The sequence below is a fragment of the Cupressus sempervirens genome, chromosome 1 (genome assembly GCF_028749045.1).
Source record: "Cupressus sempervirens isolate cs-2001-9-10 chromosome 1, ASM2874904v1, whole genome shotgun sequence".
NCBI classification, from domain to species: domain Eukaryota; kingdom Viridiplantae; phylum Streptophyta; class Pinopsida; order Cupressales; family Cupressaceae; genus Cupressus; species Cupressus sempervirens.
The window spans coordinates 511,553,749-511,575,794 of NC_143118.1; the positions used below are offsets into that span (position 1 = coordinate 511,553,749).

The following is a 22,046-nucleotide window of genomic DNA, read 5'->3' on the forward strand; positions in this document are numbered from 1 at the left end:
TGTTAGAGCTTGTAATCTTGGTCGTCACCTAACCAATTTTGGTCCCAAGTCATCCCTTTGAAGTTGAACTTGAAGTCATAATTTACTTCAACTTCAGGTTCAAAGTCTTGTTGGTCTGCCATGTAATAAGCGCACTAGTTTTATCGAGTCGACCTTTGTAAGCTTGAAGTCCAAGTTGATGTTGAAGCCGATCACTCAAAACTTCAACTTCAATTTCAGTGTTGATTTTGTCCGCTAACGATTTTTGTATGCAGATTAATGATTGCCGAGCCATTCCAAGGTGGGTCCCAGCATAATATTTTCCCAAAGCACCTGAAGTCAGATGCAAAGAAATTTAAAGCAGCACGTATTCAGTTTGAGCAATACTTAATGGAGTATTAATGGTGTCATTTCATGATTACTTGTTATGGGAAGATGCGTGCGGATTTGACAGTGTATTTAAAACAAGAACACCCGCGGCACCTTTTCCGAATGAGCAATCATGATTTTTACTTGCTAAATCCGTCCTGCGATCCTCTGTCCATGTCATTCCTTAAATGCATGCAATTACCCTTTCCCACTCATCTCATTTTCTCCAAAAAAATCTCGGCGCTTCTGGGTAAGAAAGGCGAATTTTGGGCTGTTTCATTGTCAAACTGTAAGTGCATCTCCATTTCCCCTTTGCATTTTGGTTGTGCTTTGCTTCATTTTGAAAGTATTTTAAAACCTAGTCCTGTAGATTTGCTGTCATAATAATCATGACGCTTTTTCGGCCAAAAATGCCCAAATTGGAGAAGCCTCCATTACTCAGTTCCTTGCCTGAAATTCGTGATACGTTTTTGGTTAATACAAGTTTGTTTGAAGTCATTGAAAGAGCCAAAGCTTCTTTGTCAAGTCCCATTTACCAGAGGCTAGTTGATAGTGGCTTATTAGAAGCCGCCGCTTTTCCTGCTGCAATCCCATGCCCAGAGCTCATCCTGGAATGTGCAAACCACTATGACACTGTTTCAAGATGCATTAAGAAAGCCTCGGGGGAAATAGTTGTCAAAATTAACAGGACCAGTGTCAATTCTGCCCTCAGGATTCCTCATAAAGAACCCTATGAGCCATGGACGTTCGAAGAAGCTGAACACCTGTATGTTGCAAACAAAAACAGCTACGACACCAAGATTGCTCAGTCCTGGCTCTTGAAGCCTGCAGAAGGAGGTTCTAGGTTGCCTAAACCATTGACCATCGAGCACTTCATCAAGGAGATTGCAGATATTGTATTCTTGCTGAATAGGATTAAGGGAAATGAACATGCTTTCCATTGGGAGTCTTGGATGTACTTCTTCATACAGAAGATAGTTGAAGGTGTCAAATTCATCGATTGGTCAGACCTAATGGCAGAAAACCTACATAAGGGCTTGATAGATGTTACCAATTGCGGCCCATTTTTCTTGTCCTCTTACTTGATTTACACCCTAGCCACGTCCAAAGATTGGGATTATCTTCCACATATACCTTGGGTAGATGACATGCCTATCTACCAGTATTACAGAGATCTTCAAGAAGATATATCATGCAAAGAGTTCAAGAAGGTCAATGATGTTTTTCTAGGGAAACTGGTTTTTGAACTACAAGGGCGAGAAAATGATAGGATGTCAAAGGAGGCCATGCAGGTTGTGCAAATTTATGGTTGTTATTTCATCCAATTTCCCAGATTTACCTATATCAGAGTAGGTGGTTTTCCTGGTGAACCTTTGAAATTACCATGCTATTGCTCAGATTCTCTAGTGTTCTCAGAAATGTGTCGGCAGTTTGCTTCCCTGGTTGAGTCCTTTCAAATTTCCAAAAAATCCTCTTCAGTATTCTTCCCGATTGAAATTGGACATTATAGATGCCCCAGTTTGAAAGAAGCCTTATTGTCAGCTAAATCTTTAACCCACTTGTGTCTTAAATCTTTCACCTCTCGGTTAGATTTTGACTACACTGGCTATATTAGAAACAATGTCAAAAATGCAGCTTCTCTCTTTCATTCCCCGCAACTAGAGGATTTTTGGGCAAACTGTCATGATGAATTTGAAGTAAGGAAGAGACTATGGTCGCGCTTGACCATTAAACAAGTCACCATGTTCAATGTGGAATTAGACACCTATGGGCTGAAAGATGATGATTCTAAAGGTGTGCTTGATCAATTTTACATGATCAGATTGAATGCATGCCTATCCCTGAAATCGATTGGGAGAAAAGGGAGGAAAATGATGTATATGCTCGTACCAAGGATGTAATAGTAAGAACTGCCAAATGGATAAAATCAAAAGCAGCGGCTACTCCAAACTTTTCTGAGAAGTCTTCAAAAAGCAAGGATAAAAGGACTGCTCATAAGCGAACTAATCGAAGTGTCCCTGATTCTGTTGCAGGTCCACTTGAAGTTGAACTTGAAGCTGTTCCAGAAACACTTGAACTTCAAGTTCAAGAAGAAACTCCAAAAGGAAGGAGAGTAACCCGTTCAAGCACCAAGAAGGCATTAGCCGTCAAAAGTAAAAGCACCATAACGGTGGATTTGGAGACAGCAGACGACCTACCTATGGCAGATAATATACCTAAATCCCAGAATTCTCCAATGGATACAGGAAATCAGGAAAGTAATCTCCCCTTAGTTAAATGTTCCCCTGCTACTGCAAAGGATCAAACTACTCCTAAATGGCTTGAGAATTCAATGGAGAAGAAGAGAAGTATGGTCCCAATATCCATGCCTATTGACGACCTGGTTAGCAAATGCCTTGGTAAAGCGCCCAAAGTAAAAAAAGCAAGGACCGAAGCAAGAATCAATTTTGACAAAAGTTCAGGTCGATGGGCAGCAGAGATAGCTACACCACCTGATGGGAGTTCTCGCGATTCTGTAGTGCCTCAAGATTTCCAAATAACAAAAGTCGATTTGGGAAAAGGAAACCGTGAGGTTGATATGAGATTCTTTGAGGTATCCAATAAGAAGATCGCAGAGAGAGTGTGGAAAGATGGGCAAGACAAACAAGAAATGAAGGAGACAATAAAGAACATGGCGCAGTATATCAACGCTATCTTGCATCCTAAAGCTAAGCCGATCCGTGAGATGTCAGCCATTGTTGAGGTATCCTCTGCAACCAACCAACAATCGCTGGAGAATCTACACAAGTGCAAAGCAGTAGCCAAAGTAGCAGGTGAATGGGTACAAGATGTTCTGCTTAATACTGTAAAACACATTGGACATTTAGATCACGCCTCAAAGGAGATATCAAATATTACTAAAAAGGTGGAGGCGAGTAATGATGGATATGAAAAAGAGAAGAATAACTGGGCAAAAGTGGTAATATCACTAGAAGATGTGCAGGAATTCGGGTTGCAAAAATTTCAAGCTGAATGTCCTGTAGCGAGTCTTGATGAAAAAACTCTGTATGTCATAAAAGATTGCATCAAATGGCGAAATGAAGCACTGGCACGAGGGGTATCTGAAATCAAAGAAGCATTGCAAGAACTTAAGGTTATACATCAGATTATTCAGAATGACCTTAAGTGGTTTGTAAAACAGTTCATGGAAAGAGAAGATGACTCCGTTGCCCAATCAAACGAAATAATCAAAGAAGTCCAAAAGAAATTTCAAGAATGGTAGGACAAGAGAACACCAGTCAAGCAGGATTTCTCCAACGTGGCTCACACTGAAGCTATGTTGATTATCAACCTGAAGTACTTGGAGATGCACGAGGAAAAGGTTGCTGAATTGAAGAAGATGAAGGAAATTTGGAAACAACGGCTCGCCTACATTGGTCTTCCACATCAATCCATTATTTCCACCTTTTCAGCTGCCTACGAAACGTGGAAATTGGCAAGAGGAGCAATTGGTGGCAACAGTCCAAACTGATCAAGAACTGCTTAGCTGTAGTTTCTTTACCGTTTGGTTTTCTTGCAATTTTAGTTATCAATTATTCCAAAAGAAAATTAACTCCTGGCGGGGTAATTTTGGCTCAAGTCCAGCCCCATGCCTATAAATGTAATAATTAGTATTGTTTTAAGGGGTTCGAATTTCTCCAAAGACTGGTAGACAAAACTACTTTTGTTTACAGTTTTATTTCCAGTTTAGAAGTAACATTTCAGAACTTCAGCAGATACTTGAAACTCTATAGTTTGATTTTGGGTTGAAAGCTTTGTAAGTGGGTACTATTGTCTACTTATTTTTGGTATTTCTATAGATACTATTTAAGCTTTTAGCTGCACCTGTTATCAATTTTGAAACTGTGAACTCTGAATTTGGAAATTCTGTGGGAAATTAGTTCATGAAATTTGCCTGCTCGATAATTTAATTATTCAGCTATGTGGATCATTTTGATAATTAAAGTCGAGTGGTTCTTTTGCATTAAGGTTTGTTTCATATTGATGAGATAAAATAAGTTGTTTCAACATCTCCAGCAGATTACATTCTTAGAGAGTTATTCTGTTGAGTTTATTTAGTTAAAACTTTCAATGCAATAAAGGTAGCTGCACCTGTTTCATTTGAAGAAATTTTAAGCAAAGAATTCCTAAGTTCTTCGAGTAGGAATTCATTTGTTAGTTTACATTCTTTTCTCAGTTTTGATATATGAACATGCATGGGAAAAACTGTTCACTAACAAGATGGACGTCAAGAGTGAATGGTGATCTCCGTGAAGAGATCTACATGATGCAGCCTCCTGGTTTCAAGGTTGTTGATAAAGACCATCAGATTCTCAGATTGGTAAAAGCTCTCTATGGCTTGAAGCAGGCCCCTCAGGTATGGTACATAAAAATTGATAAGTACCTTAGTGATCAAGGCTTCAAGAGGAGTTCTTCAAACTCAAATTTGTACATCAAGACTACTAATAGTGACATCATCCTTTTGGTTATTTATGTGGATGATTTGATCATCACTGGCAGTTCGGCAACCTTTGATTTAGGGAATTAAATAGAATTTATGCCAGTCTTTTAATATGACTGACCTTGGGCTCATGCATTATTTCCTAGGTGTTGAGGTTTGGCACCAATCTTTTGGTATATTCATCTCTCAATCCAAATATGTTGGGGCCCTGTTAAACAAATTTCATATGCAGGATTGCAAGCCTACATCTACACCCATGGAGAAAAGTCTCAAGTTATCCGCAAAGTTTGATTCTCCTTCCGTTGATGAAGGTACATAAAGGCAACTAGTAGGTAGCCTCATCTACCTCTCTACTACTAGGCCTGAAATCAGCTTTCTAGTCAGCTATATTTCACGCTTTATGACAGCTCATAAGGTTGATCATTGGATGGCAGCAAAGCATGTGCTTCATTATGCGAAGGACACTTCAGATTATGACTTTTGTACTCTCGAGGTTCTAATCCTAAACTCAGTGGGTTCACAGATTCTGATTAGGTAGGCTCTGTTGATGATAAAAAGTCAACTTTTGGATGTGTTCAGTTTGGGATCTGGTGGAGTCACATGAAGCAGTAAGAAGTAGTAGGCAAGTTTTCTCTCCTCTATAGAGATCAAATACAGAGGGATTGTCAAGGCAGGATGTGAAGTTGTTTGGTTTTGTAAGATGCTTGAGGATATGCAGATGTCACCAACAGGACCGACTATTCTGTCTGTTGATAACAATGGCGTTATCAAGTTAGCCCAAAATCTAGTCTTCCATGAACGAACCAAGCATATGGATGTTCACTGTCATTGCATACGCCAGTAGGTTGAAGACGAGACGATAGCCTTGCAGTATTCTCACCAAGCCTCTTGGTCTTGATAAGTTTCTCACATTCAAAGGACAGCTTGATGTTCTAGATAGATTAACCATTAAGGGAGGGTATTACGATAATAGATAATCGTCTATTATTAGTTAATGGTAATCTATTGTAAATATCTAGTTAGCTTTAGTTAGCTGTAGCTTTTTTAACTTTCTCTACTAGAATAGAATGTTTCTATTCTTTACAATCGTTTCATAGGAAACATCGTTTTATTCTTTTGTATATATTGACCTTTTGGTATCTGTTAATAATAAGCAAATATTTTCCAATTACTTCGTTATACTTGTTGGACATTAATTAATTAATCTTATCTTATCTAACAACTTCCTATAGCTATTTCCTATTTATCCAAGCTTCACCCTCGACAAGTTACTCTTTGAAGGCTTCCTATGATATTCATTTTGGCATTTGAAAACTCATCAAGAACCATACTCTCATCAGAAAAAACATCCGGAAAAACAAGCTGTTCAAAAAGTACAAAAAGATGTCACTTGATTAATTTAAGTTTCACAAGAAGTTATTCCTATTTGAATTTCACTCGGTTCTTGTAACTCTAAAAGACTAAAACCCTCTAACATACCCACTTGACTTATGATATTTCCACCGTCAAGGTTTGGCCTAAATATGAAACCTCTAAGAAATCTTTAGGATAATCGGAACATTTTGGGTACTTCAGCCATGCTGAGAACTTCATGTGGTTCCAAAATGACCAAAAAGTTCCAACCACGTCAAAAATGTATTGTATATGTAGTTTATAGTTGGCAGTCAATACAAGTGGATGTTAGCTCAAAATATTCTCATACAAAGTAATATAATATTAATTAATGTAGAGACTGATTTCTCTATATTGAACATATTGTGCGCCAACTCTCATGTGTCGAGTGTGTAACAGAAAAGATGACGATGACAAAAGTTAATATATTAAGCATAGCTGACTTCACACGAATTATAACTTCCAATTACAAGTTGGGAGTACACCAGTATATCTTCTTTTAAAGCAGCGTAAGTATTTGCAACCTATGGTGCGATATATCAAATTACAATTACAATGTGCATTCCATTTAAAATTCTCATTTTATTAACCCCAAGTATTGCTTGTCTGTCTCTTCTTTTTCAACACAAATGTCTCTGCCCCAAGTTTCTCTCATCAACACAATTATTCCTCTATAACCTTTGTTGTTTCCTCCCAGTTTCCATTGTTGATTTGAGGATGAAGACCAGTTGTCCATTTGAGGTGATTCCATCCAGGGATCATATTTGAACTAACTGTTGCGATTTAATTGGTTCATATTGGCAAACAATTTGTGCAATATCTTCATATTATCAATAATTCACAATGCTTTGGAAATCCTACAATGTTCTGCTGATTTACGTGTATGCTTCAAATATAATTATCAACAAGTTATCAGTAGAATTGAAAGCTTTTAACAATGCTCTAGCCATCACCATACTGTTTAAGGACTATCATACAGCAGTTAACTCACTCACTAGCCCTGAAGACCTTTGTCGTACCAATTTCAGGCAACCTGTAACTTGTTTACCATATTCTCCAGCATGCACTTGGCCCGATTTTATCCATATAGCAGCATTTTAAACTTTTAAAGTCAATCTAATCCATATGGTTTGTGATGTATTTGTTGTATTTTGTATGAAATTAATTGGCATTTTAGTGCACAAATTGTGTAAATGCTTATTTGTTTATTATTTTACTGCTCCCTTCATTAATTGTTGTCATAGAAGATCAGATCTGTCATCACAATTTACTTGTGAGGTTTTCTATATCCATTTTTGCATTGATTTATTATTAAGTTTTGATATTTGTTACTTTTTCTCAGCATTACAGGTGGGATTTAATACACTTTATTCAGTTTTTCATAATCATAATATGGTATAAATTACATATTTACCACAGGGCCTGCACTGGGCATTACAGTTTTTCTGAGATAGATTATGTCTTTCTCTTATATGACAGGCCCTAACCTAGATCCCCTCCTCCATGGATGCCCTCTACAAATCCAGCACGTTAACTCTTTACTGCTAGGGAGGCATTAATTTTTATTTGCCTTATAGTTGATACAAAGTAATTTATTTTTGCCTTAGACTTGACACAAGGTTTGATCCTCACCTTTTCAACAAGTTTGTTTTCCTCTAATTCTTGCTTGAAAGACCCCCAAATAGATTCTCATCGAATTTTCTGAGTTTTGGTTTCTTATAAGGAAATTCGACCCTTTTTTTGGGTTTGTTTTTGGTGTTCTCTGTTTTTTTTATGTTTTTTTATGTTTGCTTGAGAATTTGCAAAGGTTTGATAAATACAAGAACAAAGAAATTGCTGCTGAGAAAATGAATGAACATATGACAAATAGAGATAATACAGATACTTTTATTCTAGAATAAAGCTATTACACATATCCAAAGCTGTAAACATAAATCTCAACAAAAAAAAATAACTTCTTCCAGCTCTAATTTCAAGTACAAAACACAGCTCAAGGTCTGACATGATATTTCCAACCGATATGTATCTTGAACCAGCTCCAAAGTCAATAAGAAACCCCACATGCCACCTAGGGTTCGATGCCCTAATGCTTAAAATGGTGAGGCGTGCAGGAAAGTTGAAAATTTGATGTAGCAAAAATTTCTGAAAGGCCAGAGCTGCTAACAGCTGTCCCTGATCTGCTCAATTAAAGTTCTGCTCACTTCCAACAGTCAAATAAATAACCCTTTTGTTATAACAAATAGCTGATAACCTGCCCCAAGCTGAAGAGTTATGTCCCAGATATGATTTCTCATTTCTGTGGGCCACCAAACTGTCCAAGGTTTTTGTCCTTCGCAGTAGACCTGAGAATTTCTTCTCCATGCAGCTGCTGCTCTCAACAAAATGTGTTGTCAGAATGAGAAAAATGAAACCCAAATCTTCTTTTTAACTTTTCCCTTTTCCCTCCAAGAGGTTTGATTCACTTTTAGGGTTCCATGCTTTATAGTACTGAACTTTATTAAAATTATTTCTCCTCTAGAGGTTCAAACCTCTTGAGGGTCTTATTATGCATTAATAAAATGTCCACTTTTTAAAACATCTTACAATTCCTAGGTATGTGCCCCATGGAGGGGGGCACCCAATAACAATTGATTATATTATAAGTGAATTAAATTACTTTATTTTGATTTAAATTAAAACATTAGACCACAGCTTAACTATTCCTAATTTATTCATAAATCCATCACATAGACTTCAAAATGAAAACTATTGATTCCCACACCATCTTGGTGATGTCTAAATAAAGCAAGTGAACTAACAATCCCCTCCTAAAAAATGGGATCCTCCCTAAAAATTAAGAGCTGCGACCAAAGCCTTCAGAATGATCCCTAAGGTCCCTTGATGCATTCTGATCAACTCTCAGAGAATCCCTAAAATTTAGGAACCCCTCCTAAGAAATAGGAAACTGTCTCAAACTGTCCAAAATTGCATCCAAAGCCCCTGCATAGCACCACAAACCTCTAGACAGGTCCCCTATCCACTCTACTGACCTACAGGAACCCCACTAGTAGGCCCAACTTTGCAGATAACTGAGTTGTCTAAGGAAGGGACATTAGATTGATTTTGCCGATTAAGCCCATGTTTTGTTCCCTTCCAGCCACGTCAAGGTGTTCTGGGTTACAAAGTTGGCAATAAGAGCTTCATCACTTTGGAGTTGTGTCCATTTACCCTCATTCCTTGCTTCCCACCAAATTTTTAAAAAATAAAACATTTTTAAAAAAATGCCCCATGCCTCATCGTACCTACTTTCAACCTAACTTTCCCTATTTTTGCCATTTCAACTCATTCCCCAACACAAAAAACCATTCTCACCATTTTTTCTTGAAGCTAGTTTTAGAGATTGCTGCATCTTTTTTCTAAACATGAAGGTTATGGTAGAGTAAGATGAACACCAAAGGCTTAAAAATCAATGGAGAAGAAAGATTTAGCCAACAAAGGTAAGTGTTCTTTTTTTCCAGAATTCAAAAAACATCAAGTTTTCCTTTTCACTTTAAGTGTTTTTCAAAAAACATTTAAGAAATTTTGAACATTTTATGCATAATAAGAAGTTATGATGCCTGTTTTTTAATTTTATTTGTTAAATAATGTTTTTCATTTTAGGTTCCTTATCATAATGGCTGATTCTAGAAGATCTAGTTCAGTTGCCCGCAGCCAAAATGAAGAGTCCTCTTAGAATTGATGCAGCCCAATTGATGTTAGAATTGAGCCTTGGGTGAGTTTATCTTCAAAAATCGTGATACTCTTATTACAAATGTAATTGGTAAAATACTTGCTTGTTATTAACAGAGACCAAGAGGTCAATATATACAAAAGAATTGAACGATGTTTCCTTAGGAAACAATCATAAAGAATAGAAACATTCTATTCTAGCTAAAAGAAAGCTAACAAATAACTACAGACTAACTAATATTAGAAACATTCTAATATTTACAATAGATTACAAATAGATAAGCATTAACTAATAATAGAAGCTTCTCTATTATCATAAAAACTCTCACGCCAAATAAAGGATGAGTGCTCATGAGTGGTGGCATGTACATGGTCAACAGTCCATTTTCTTGCAGCCTCTTGTAGTTAAAACTCTCTCCCAAGTATGTATTTTTTATTTTATCATGTTTTATTCAATGCTATCATGCCTTATAAATTTATATTATCTTAACATATTTTTTTAATAATTTATGTTTTAAGTTCTGATTTTTGAGTTATAAAATTAAATACTAAATGTTGTATGCAAGCTCAAGAGGTGGCAACTTCTTCAAGTGAGTGGAATTGGAGTAGTGAGTGGAATTGGAGTACATACTCCTCTGTCCACTCAGTCCAGTGCAATAGTTTGGGTGCAAAACATGCTGAGGATTGGTCTGCATTCACTTCAACCTTCATCAATTGGTATATAAGAAACCTCTATACAATGAGGATGTGACAAGGATTGGGATCTAGCCCCAGTGTGTGCTGATTTAGATGCTATAGTTCCATAGCTTGCCCAAGTCTATACAAATGAGGCATCTTTTGCACTTGACCTAGACATAGCTAGTGGGAGTTGCAATTCAACAAATTGTGGTTCAAATGAAATTGAACAAAATGTTGAACTCAATGTTTCCAATCAAGATTAATATTGATTGAAATTTGGATTTTCATAGCATGATGACATTTTGAGACTAAGATATTATCATTTTTGCAAATTATGAATATGATATTCTAAGGTAATTAAAAATGTTATTTATTTGCAATTATGGATTTATGAGTATCACTCTTCTTATAGTTGTAGTAATATATATAGACACGCAACCAGATCAAAGGGAAAATACTTTTGTACCCAAACCAATATCCTATACCCCAATTGGCAACTTACAGTTGGGTAGTGTTCATAACTTCATACCATGTAAGTGTAATTCTTAAGATAGATAAGAATTAGGTCACGCAAAAATAGCATAATACTTCAATTCAAGTAAGAAATCAGTTCAAGATTATAGCTGCGATCATAGTTTAAAAACTCAATATCGGCAATATCTTGACCGGCCCAAAATTTTTGAAAAACTCAAAATCGGCAAAAACTCGGCGAAAAAATCGGCAATAAATCGGCACTTTTATCGAACATTTGAAAATATAAACTTTCTTAAAATATTCTTAAAAACGCATACATACACACCAAATTTGTAGAATATATAATAATTTGAGATATCCACCATATATCATTCAAAGTTTTGAGTCAAACAGTAATTCATAGCAAGTGGAACTTAGTAAATTAGCATACTGCTAGAATCATATACCAAAAAACAAGTACAACATCTAAGATTCTGAATAGAAATAAGTTTTGATACATAGAAGTCAAACTCTATGAAACTACGACTTCTGAAAACATATTAAGTTCAAGTTTCGATATCAATGAAAACTAAAAGAGCAATCATAAATTGCGTCTAAGTAAAACTCAAAAGAGATCATTACTGCTGGGTGGGTGGTGTTGAAGTAGTTGTTGTGGAAACATCCTTAACAGGTGCCCTTATAGGTGCCTCGCGCTCAACAGAAACCTCTAATGGATGACCAAGCTCATGTTCCTTCTCACGTGCTGCCACATTTGCATCCCACTCATCTGCTTCTCTCTCAAACTCGGCTAGTTGCGCATCTGTCAATAAAGGTTCACCAACATCCCCATCCTCATCATCAAGAGGAGCAATCCAATCGGCTGAATATGGATAAATGTCATCCAAGTCAAGTGCTTCATATAAAACTTGCCCTTTCACCTTCTCGTGCAAGAGAAGATTGTACTTCACATAAACCAAATCATTCAGGCGCTTTTGAGTCAACCTATTACATTTCTTTCTGTGTATGTTTTGAAAAGTACTACAATTTCTCTCACAACCAAAAGCACTACAAGGCTGCGATAAAATTCGGATGGCAAGTTGTTGAAGATTAGGCGTTGTAGCACCATAATCTTCCCACCACAGATCTGTAAGGATTGAAAAACATTTATGATGTGGTAAAACTTCCAATAAACTTCACGAGTGAAATAAATGGTATGATAAAACTAAACACGTGTTCTTTTCTACTTGGCTGCAAGGTGTATCTCCTACATTTGCAATTAGGAGAAGAAAACAATGGCCCCTCTTCCCTTTTGTAGCTCTGCAACTCATCAAGTATGAGGTCTTTGAGGTCCGTATCAGCAACCAATCTTCGAACACATGTCCAAGCCAATTTGAACCTTTGCATTTGCTTTAAAAGTGTTGGAGAAATAGTACTTGGGGTTCAAGAAGTAGGCAGTTGGCTGAATGTGATGGTGGAGTTGTCTATTCCACCTATGATCAATGATGTTCCATATGGGTCTATATTTGGTCTCATTTGACCTATACAAGTGTTGAATGGCCTCTTTGGCCCTATTCGTGGCCTCATATAATAACCCCATAGGGTTTTTATCCCCATCCACAATTCGTAGAACCTTCACCAACAATTATGACACCTGTACATAATAAAACATACAAAAATCAGCCAATGAAAATATTTTAAAATTAAATACTAAATCATCAATGAAGACTTGAAAACTTACTTTGAGAGTCTCCTCCATTAGCTTTTCAAAGCTAGCATCAAACACAATCTTACTAATCTTCTCTGCTTCAGGCTTCCTGGCATAAGGACTCTCTAACCATTTCCTAAGATCTAGCAATGTCTCAAATATGCTTTGCAAATTTAGAAAATTAGTAACAAAGCGTGTGACCCCTGATCGTACAAGATCCTTACCACTAGTGTACTCTCTCATAAAATTCAAGACCCATGTATGATTGTAGGTGTACTTCGCAATATTCCTTCCATCTTCAACCACCTTCTCCACCCAACTCAGTTTCCCTAGATCCTCAAGAAGCAAGTCAAGACAATGGGCAGCACAAGGGCTCCAAAACAATGTGGGATGTCTCTCCATCATAAGTCTACCGGCTGCCACATATGCAACGGCATTATCAGTCATGATCTGGATGACATTAGCCACTCCCACTTCTATTACCACCTCATCCAACATGTTAAACAAATTTTCTGCATTTTTTACTTGATCAAAGGCATCAACTGATTTTAGAAATACCAACTGCCCCCCTCAAGCAACTATAAAATTGATGAGCGTCCTATTCTTGCCATCTGTCCACCCATCAGTTATAATAGTGCAACCTTTATGTTCCCAAACTTTTCTTTGCTCTTCCACAAGCTGATGAATATTTCTTACCTCTTCATTTAACAACAGCCCACTCACCTCATAGGGAGTTTGGGGGCTTGAACCCCTTAACAGACAAAGAAATGGAAGTTACCACTTGATCCCAATACGGACTACATAAAGCACTAAAGAGAATATCATTGCGGATCCAAAATCTTGTAATTTTCACCTTTGTCTTCTCATGCATCTCTTTGTTCCATCCAGTGCCTAGCAAGCCAGGTTGAGCACCAGGAGTGTTACGTGGAACCCAAAAGTCTACTAGAGACCCACTCGTACTTTCTGATCCTCGCATCCAAGGCCCAATAGAAGAAGAACCTTCTTCACCTATTTGTGATCTTGTAGAATTAAAAATCCCCATTGGGGCTGCCATGGCCTCGATTATCCTCTTTTTTTCTGCCTTACTCTGTGCATATTTTTGTAGGCTTGTCAAAGCCTCTCATGTAACCTCTTTTGAACATACTTCACACAATGTAATATCATTGCATGGAATCTTTGCAAGATGGTATTTTCTATCGGCTTATGCCTGAAGTCATATGCTTACGGCAATGGATACATTCGACATGTCCATTGATTACCCCTGGGATCCCATGTTTCCATAAAGAGTCCTTACCTCTACCACCACCAGTCATCTTGTTTCTATAGATATTAGGTATTGCACTGACACTCAAAGTCTACACTCTGCAAGTATAAGAATGAACAATTATAAATTAAATAAGTTTGATATCAACCATAATTTCTAACAATTTTTACAGTAATATGAAACTATGATTATATATAATTTAATGATCTAATAAACATTTACAAGTACAAATTTCATAAATAATATAAATTTAGAAATTATATTTATTAAATTAAACACAATGAAGTTATGAACAATATAAAAAATTCTAAGAAAAATCATAATATAAAATTTTACTAAATATTAAAATTGTACACATTTTAATAAATTAATACGGCATAATTTTTAATTAAATATAAACACAGTAACTATAAGTTTTAACTTTAGAGTTTAAAAACAACACAATTTTTTAACAAATACTAAATCCTAAACTAGCATACATATTACACTATATAAATTTAATAAAGCTTAAAATCTGTTCATACTCGTGTGCAGAATCGCTGCTCTGCGAAATGCTCCAACTTCCAACGATGGTCGTCTCTAAGAAATGAGCTATGGTAGTCTCTGAGAAATGCTCCACTTTTGAGAAGTGCTCCTTTGAGAAATGTTTGTGAAGTGCTCCACTTTGTCTCTCAGATATTTTGGAAAATGGTGGCAACAAGAACTTATGTGTGTAGCAGAAGAGTCTTTGCACAATAGCAAAATGCACCTTTACGCGCCAAAGAAGTTACTTTATGGTATCGAGTTTCAACCTGAAAATCCCATCTTTTTCATGATGGCATGGATGTTTGTTGACCAGAAAGAAGACCGATATATTTGCAAGAATTTCGCATTTAATGGCGATTAATTGCAATTTTTTTTAGCGATATCTTTGAATATATCATTGCCAATATAATTGCCGTTTATAATAGGGTCACTTTGAATCTGTAAAATACTGCGATATTGCCGATATATTGTAGTTATTTTAAACTCTGGCTGCGATAGAGATCTTTTCAAATAGAAATAATATTGTGTGAACAGCTGGAGATAAGATAAGATGAGATAATAATATTAATGTCCAAAAAGAAACCACAAGGGTTTATGGGAGAAGATATTTAAGATAATATGTGAGATAATATTATATAAGAGTCATGCATTAGGAAATATGAAGAGACTTGGTTTTTGGAAATTGAAGAGACCTTCGGTTGTGATATGAACAGTCTCTCAGTTCTATTAATATATGTGATTGTTTTGTGTAATGCACAATATCAAGAGGAAAGCATTGTACTTGAACATTTATTATATCAAAATATAGAGATTTTTTCCTGATGTGGCTGGGTTTTTCCCTTCAAGTTGAAAGGTTTTCCCAAGATAAGTTCTCGTGTCTTTTGTGCCTATTCTTATTCTACTTTTTCTTTTTTGTTGTTTCTACTTTTTCTTTATTGTTGTTTATCATTATTTCTGGCCAAAACATTAACAAAATCAACCTCAATCAACGAAAATACAGTTATGATAGATAAATATCTGCAGCACATCTTAAAATTACTGCAGAAAGAATGAATGAGGATTACTATTAGCATGCAAATACATATAAACACTCTTCCTAAAGGAGGATGACCCTTTTGAGAACGAATTTCTCAACTCAATCTCAAATGCAAATCACACACAATCAACTGCACCAATTTTAGATTCGTCATAACTTCAGCTGCAAATCACCAAGTCATGTCAAGTTGTCAAACTGTATCTTCCTACATATACTGGAGACTATGACTGGCTCTGTAATTAACTCAATAGAAAATGGAATTTCTTATTGTCCCCTCCAAGTGAGTAATACAGATCATTAATGTTCTGATCACTCGATATTGTTAATATCAACTCTAAACCTTAACCGGGGTCTTCAAATGGAACTGCCTCAGTTATTTTTACCTCTTCTAAATTTAGGAATCACTCATAATAATGAAACTCAAAAACTATTAAATATGATATTATCATAATGTAAATAATATGAACTGAGCTCTTAAGTACAAATAATGCGTGTAAGCTACAAAGTTTAACATTTATATCAATGTCCTCATTTTCTTTCATGTGAGTTCCTTAAGGGCTTAGCAATACCTCCTTGGTCAGAAGGCCTTTCTGCAGACAATGGAAAATGCTTTCGTTGCTCCTCTAACCTGAAATAGAAAAATAAGCAAACATAAATTTAATATTACCAAAATGATAAATTTAAAACTCAAAGAACATAGATAGATTCAGAAGTCGCATTGTTCAAAATAAACTAGACCAATAAAAACAGACTACCTATGATTTCCAACTTTCATATTCTACAAGAATAAAGTATGATGCAAAAAATTGCAGCATTTCAAATTATAGAATTATTGAACAAAGTTTCCTTAAAGGAAAAAAGGCATTTGTATTCTCACATCAACCAAGATCTATAAGCTAAAAGCCCTTCAAAGTATAGTGATTTTTTATGTAAGGCTGAAAATGTATTGATATAAAAAAATATTTTGTAATGTCCCCATTTAGGGCAATACCGTCTTATAAGCTACTGGCCAGTTTCCAAATTTTTCCATTGTAATGTTTCCTTTTTGGGACTTTCCTGAATTTAGTCTTAAAAGTTCAAACAAAGATTCCAACTTAAGATGAAAACCATACTATCTTTACCAATATAAATTTATAATGAAATTATCAGCTGTAATGTCCTTTATTTATTACAATCTTAGATAGTACCTATTATCTATGTTTAGTATCTAATGGTTATCTATTGTAATCTTTAGTAAATATTAGAATGATTCTAGTATTTAGTTTTTTGTTTCTAGAGTAGAATGTTTATATTCTTTACAATTGTTTCTTAAGGAAACATCGTTCAGTCTCTTGTATAAATTGATCTCTTGATCACTTTTAATAATAAGCAAATATTTTCCAATTACTTCGTAATATGGTATCAAAGCCAATACTCTAATTTTTTTAGAAAATAATTATAATTTCTTGGTTGAAATTATTTGCCTTTTATTTCCGAAATTATTTACATGCATATTTGCTTCCAACTCTCTCTATAATCTGACTAGGGATTCTGTTCTAAGAGATCTGAATCCACTGACTTCTGGTTCGGACCCATTTTTGTCCAAATCCGTCTGTTTTTTCTGCACATTTCTGCGATTTTTTGTGGTTTTTCTTGAAGAAGAGGTAGTTTTTTCAAAACCATAATTTTATGTACTAGATCAAAAAAAATTGAATATTCTTGGTGGATTTTTTTTGAGATCTCAACTAGGTTGTCATTTGTTTTATTTGGGTGCCTTGGGTTTTTGTGCCTCAATTTTCAGGCCAGCCAATCCAAAAACCGATGACATTCTTTCTAGGTTTTTTGAGCCATCTTATTGGTCATCCTTCATACTCATGCTTTTTCATTGGAAAACGTGCTATTGCATCTCTAACTAATATTTTGCTCGAGGAAAAATCAGAAGTTCAACGGTTGCAATTATGGCACGTAGAAACAACGGATGCTAACCATCTTCAAATATCGCGACAGCAATAAGGTGGTTCTGGTTAAAGCAGTTTTCTCAGCAAAGGTCCTTTGCTCCAGCTTTAGAAGGCTTTGGAAAAAAGAACATTTAATGCAACTAATGCCACAAGTTTAGGCACATGAAGGTTGAATGTCGAAAGTGCTTAGCTGCCCTATTTAAGCCATCTAGTTCGCAGCCCACAGCAAACAGTGCGGAGCACCTTGAGCAGACGATATCTGCATTTTACACTTTTTGGCAACTTTGTGCTCTGGATAGATTAACCATTAAGAGAGGGTATTACAATAATAGATAGTTTCTATTATCTCCGTTTTGTATCTAATGGTTATCTACTATAATTTTCTGTAAATATTAGAGTGTTTCAAATATTAAGTTTTTTGTTTCTAGAATAGAATCTTTCTATTCTTTACAATTGTTTCTTAAGGAAACATCGTTCATTCTCTTGTATAAATTGATCTCTTGATCACTGTTAATAACAAGCATATATTTTCCAATTACTTCGTGATATGATAAGGTATCCTTGGTTTAGGGCTTGCAAGCAATATGAATCACTAGAAACTGAGATTGAAAACTAAGTATCAAGAATCCATCCCAGCATCTAAAACTGGGATGAAAAGTTTTAAATCTTGGGTACAAGAAACAATGGCCTTGCGTGTCAAAATATTAAGTTATGGTGGAAAAGGTCATTTTTGGAGCCAAAAGCAATTAATAAATTATATTAATGGCACTTTATTATATTTTAATGTTGTGTAAAGGAAGCTTCTTAAGTGGAGTTTTTTTTAGGAAACTGGTGTCATTTGGAGATTATAAATATGAGGGCATTTGATGAGAAAAGTATCCAATTATTTAATTATCTTATCTTTCTTTGTTGTCATTGTGATACTTCTGAAGTTTGGATTTTCGTGCCCTTGCTGAAGTATAAGGGTTTGGTATCTACAACTGAAGTATTGTAGATTCAATTTTGAGATTGCTTGGCAAATTGTGCTAAGGTATATGATTTGTCATTTCTCCTACTGTATTAATTATTGCTAAGGAGAAGTTTAATTTTTCTTGTTGCTAGAGGTTGTTCTGGAATTTGTGAAGGGATTCACTGGAATTGTTATATCAAATTGTGTGCTGGTTAATTTGGAGTTGGTTGAGCACCAATTTATATCTGTTGTTGGGTGTTAATTTCTACCTGCACTTTGGGAGCAGCATTTTCCAAATATACAGTTGCATTTGTTGGTCGAAGAATTCTTTGTTGTTGCTACTCTTCATTTCAAAGAGCTTCAAGGCATGTCTTACCCGTAAGTTCATGGATTATAACTTTTAATTTTTCTAGGTATTGTTGATTTAGATAATAGGGGATATTTTATCAACTAGGTTGTTGGTATTTTGTGAAAATACTCAATATCTAAGTTGTTATTAAAATCTGAAATTTTTCAGCTGTATATTCCCTATGTAATATCTAAATATTTGAATTGAAATTATTATTGCAAAATATTCATTCTCTTCTATAAATTGATTTCTTGATTACGCATCATAAAAGATAAAAAGCCACAACTATCCTTTCAAATTTGAACAAATGTGGTTTAAGGATGAGGGTTTTGAATAAACAAAAGAAGGCTATAACGTCTCATTGGGATTAGAAAAGGAGAGGCAAGTGGATTGGTCTAATATTCCCCCCCTTTATACGAACAGGGGGGAACTTCAAAAAGCAAACGCGAGATGTGCCAATGGCAACCACCCAAGGAGGCTGGTTTAAACTCAATTTTGATAGAGCTTCAAGAGGGAATCCAAGCAGAGCAAGCATTGGTTGTAGTATCCATATCTCAAAAGGCATGGAGATAGCAAAGTTAGCAAGATATATAGGAATAGAAACTAATAATTGCACAGAATTAATGGCGTTAGTGACTAGAACTACGTAAAACTCTTGGTTGCAAGAATTTAGAGATTGAAGGAGATTCTACAATTATAATAAATGTTATAAGGAAAAGATCCCTCATTAATTAGAGACTGGACTCAATTTTATCTAGAGCCCTCGCACTATGTCAAATCTTTGATAAGATCATAACCAATCATATTTATTGGGAGGGCAATCAAAGAGCAAATGAATTAGCTATTATAGGTATAGAAGTAGGTCAAACATAAAGGCGAACTTTCATTATAGTAACAACATCTGAATTAGGGATGGTTTAGATTTTTGAGAATTTCAACCATAGTTTAAATCTCATTATCCTAGGGAAGACTCAAGGGTCTTTCTCTAGCTTTTACCAACTTCCTACATCTCCCATCGCAAGACAATATGATTAGATAGACCAATTAGTTCTGGAAGATGGAGTTGGAGCCTAGGAAAATGAGTTCAAGGTGAATTTGGAGGTTATGGAATCTTTCAGATTGGACTCAGTGGACATTCATAATGACGGGGAACTTCTCTACCCCGATTTTATGCCAGAAGAGTTGTTAAGTATTTAACCTGATAACATACAGATCTGGAAGTGCAAACCGCACTAGACCTTCTTACCTCAAATACCACAAGTGTTTCTTTGAATAATATAACCTTCTAGAGAGCCAGCGACTTCTTAGAAATTGTTTGGAAATAGTTAACTAATCCAACACACTTTCTTAGCTAGCAAATGTTATAAATTTCTTTACTAATTGCCGATTTCTAGAGGGGTTATATTTGTTAACTTAGAGGAGACATGACTCTTTGAGGGACATACCCTTTAGTATTGATATTTAAGGAGGTTATTGGTGTACTTTTGAGAGCACACAGTTACAATTCAGTCTGCTCCTCTAAGCATCAATATCCAGTAATTACATTGCAAAGATACTCCCATTTAATCAAAGGTTGATTATTCCTTCTTGCATCGGCATAGAGAAGTTCAGTGTTCAACATGCATTACACAATTAGATTATTAAAAGACCATTCCTAGCAATCAAGGACTAAAATAAAAGTCTGATTCAAAGCATACAGAATTTGCAGAATCTTTACATGGTATCAGACCTCTGGTAGTCAAACCTAGGCTCTACAAAATTTAGTTATCAGACTTCATATATATCTAGCAACTATCTCCTATCTTCAATGGCATACACAATCAGACCCGAGGACAGGTTTGATGGGAAAGAGCACTTTGAGGCCTGGAAATTCAGAATCATGATGATTCTTGAAGAAAATGATGTAAGACAATTCGTTGACAAAGCATCCAAACAACCATCAATTGAACCTCATAAATCTATCTAAAGCAGAGGAAATAGAAAAGCCATTCAAATCATTTTAGATGGAGTAAAAAATGATATCGTACCTATGGTTACAAAACATCAAACTGCCTTGATATAATGAATGCATATGAAGTAAACAATGCAACCAAGGTTCTCGCACTGAAAAGGCAACTAAATCACATTCAGATAAAGAAAGAAGAATCGATGAATTCATACTTCCAAAGGGTTGTCGGCATTAGAGATGAACTATCAAGTATAGGAACCACTATTAGTGACACAGAATTAACACTAATGGCTATAGATGGATTGCCAGATTCATGGGAAACATTTGCATAAGGAATAAGTGCCAAAGATAATCTTTTGCACTTCAATAGACTTAAGAATGATTGTCTTCAAGAGGAATCCAAAAAACTGAAGAAAGGAGGGAAACTGAAAACAAAAGATGAAGAACTTCATGTTCTTAATACAAACTCCTATAAAGGCAAGAAGAAGCATTTCAAGAAGAAAAAGGGAAATCAAAAGAATGGAAAACCCAAGAAAGATCTATCTAAAATAAAATGTTTCAGATGTGAAAAATTTGGACACTACAGATCTAATTGTCCTGAAAATTCCAAACAACAAGCAAACTGTACAAATGTTATTAGGGAAGAAGATACTTATGATCCTAAGAACCGTATTTTGTATTCCTCGCTATCAAATGAAATTTCAAATAAAGCATGGGTAATTGATAGTGGGTCTTCTAGACATATAACGGGATACAAAGAAACACTAGAATCTTTATCAGAGAAGGTTAACGGTGAAGTTCCCATTGGTGATAATTCAACACACTCCGTTGAAGGAATTGGAAATTACACTTTGAAACTAAAATCAGGAAATACTCTTCTTCTCAAAGGTGTACTCTACGTACCAAGAATTAAAAGAAATCTAATTTCAATTACAGCACTTGAAAATGATGCGCATAATGTTGCATTCGTGGATGGCAAAGTATTATCTTGGGCAAAGAACTCCTCCATCAAGAAAGCAAACTTAATTGGTAAGAGAAAAGGATATTTGTATGAATTGAATACAGAATCTAGTCAATCTATTCAAGCCTTAGTTCATGAAGCTGCAGGTATAAATGAAATATGGCATAGAAGATTAGGGCATCTAAATTTCAAAACTTTATCAACTATGGAGAAGATGGTTACTGGATTACCGAAACTAAATAAAGACCACTCAAGTATTTGCAAAGGGTGTGCTCTGGGTAAGAACGCCATTAGTCCTTTTCATGATAGCACT

General features: G+C 35.5%; 1 protein-coding gene across 1 annotated transcript in view; it reads right to left on the reverse strand.

Moving 5' to 3' along the window:
* The window catches only part of LOC149578477 (P-loop containing nucleoside triphosphate hydrolases superfamily protein), a 313,758-nt gene that overhangs the window by 256,324 nt on the left and 35,388 nt on the right, over positions 1 to 22,046 (reverse strand). The window contains exon 4 of the mRNA XM_089829372.1: positions 16,159 to 16,217. Coding sequence (XP_089685498.1) covers positions 16,159 to 16,217 — 59 coding nt within the window. The remainder of the gene's footprint in view (positions 1 to 16,158; positions 16,218 to 22,046) is intronic.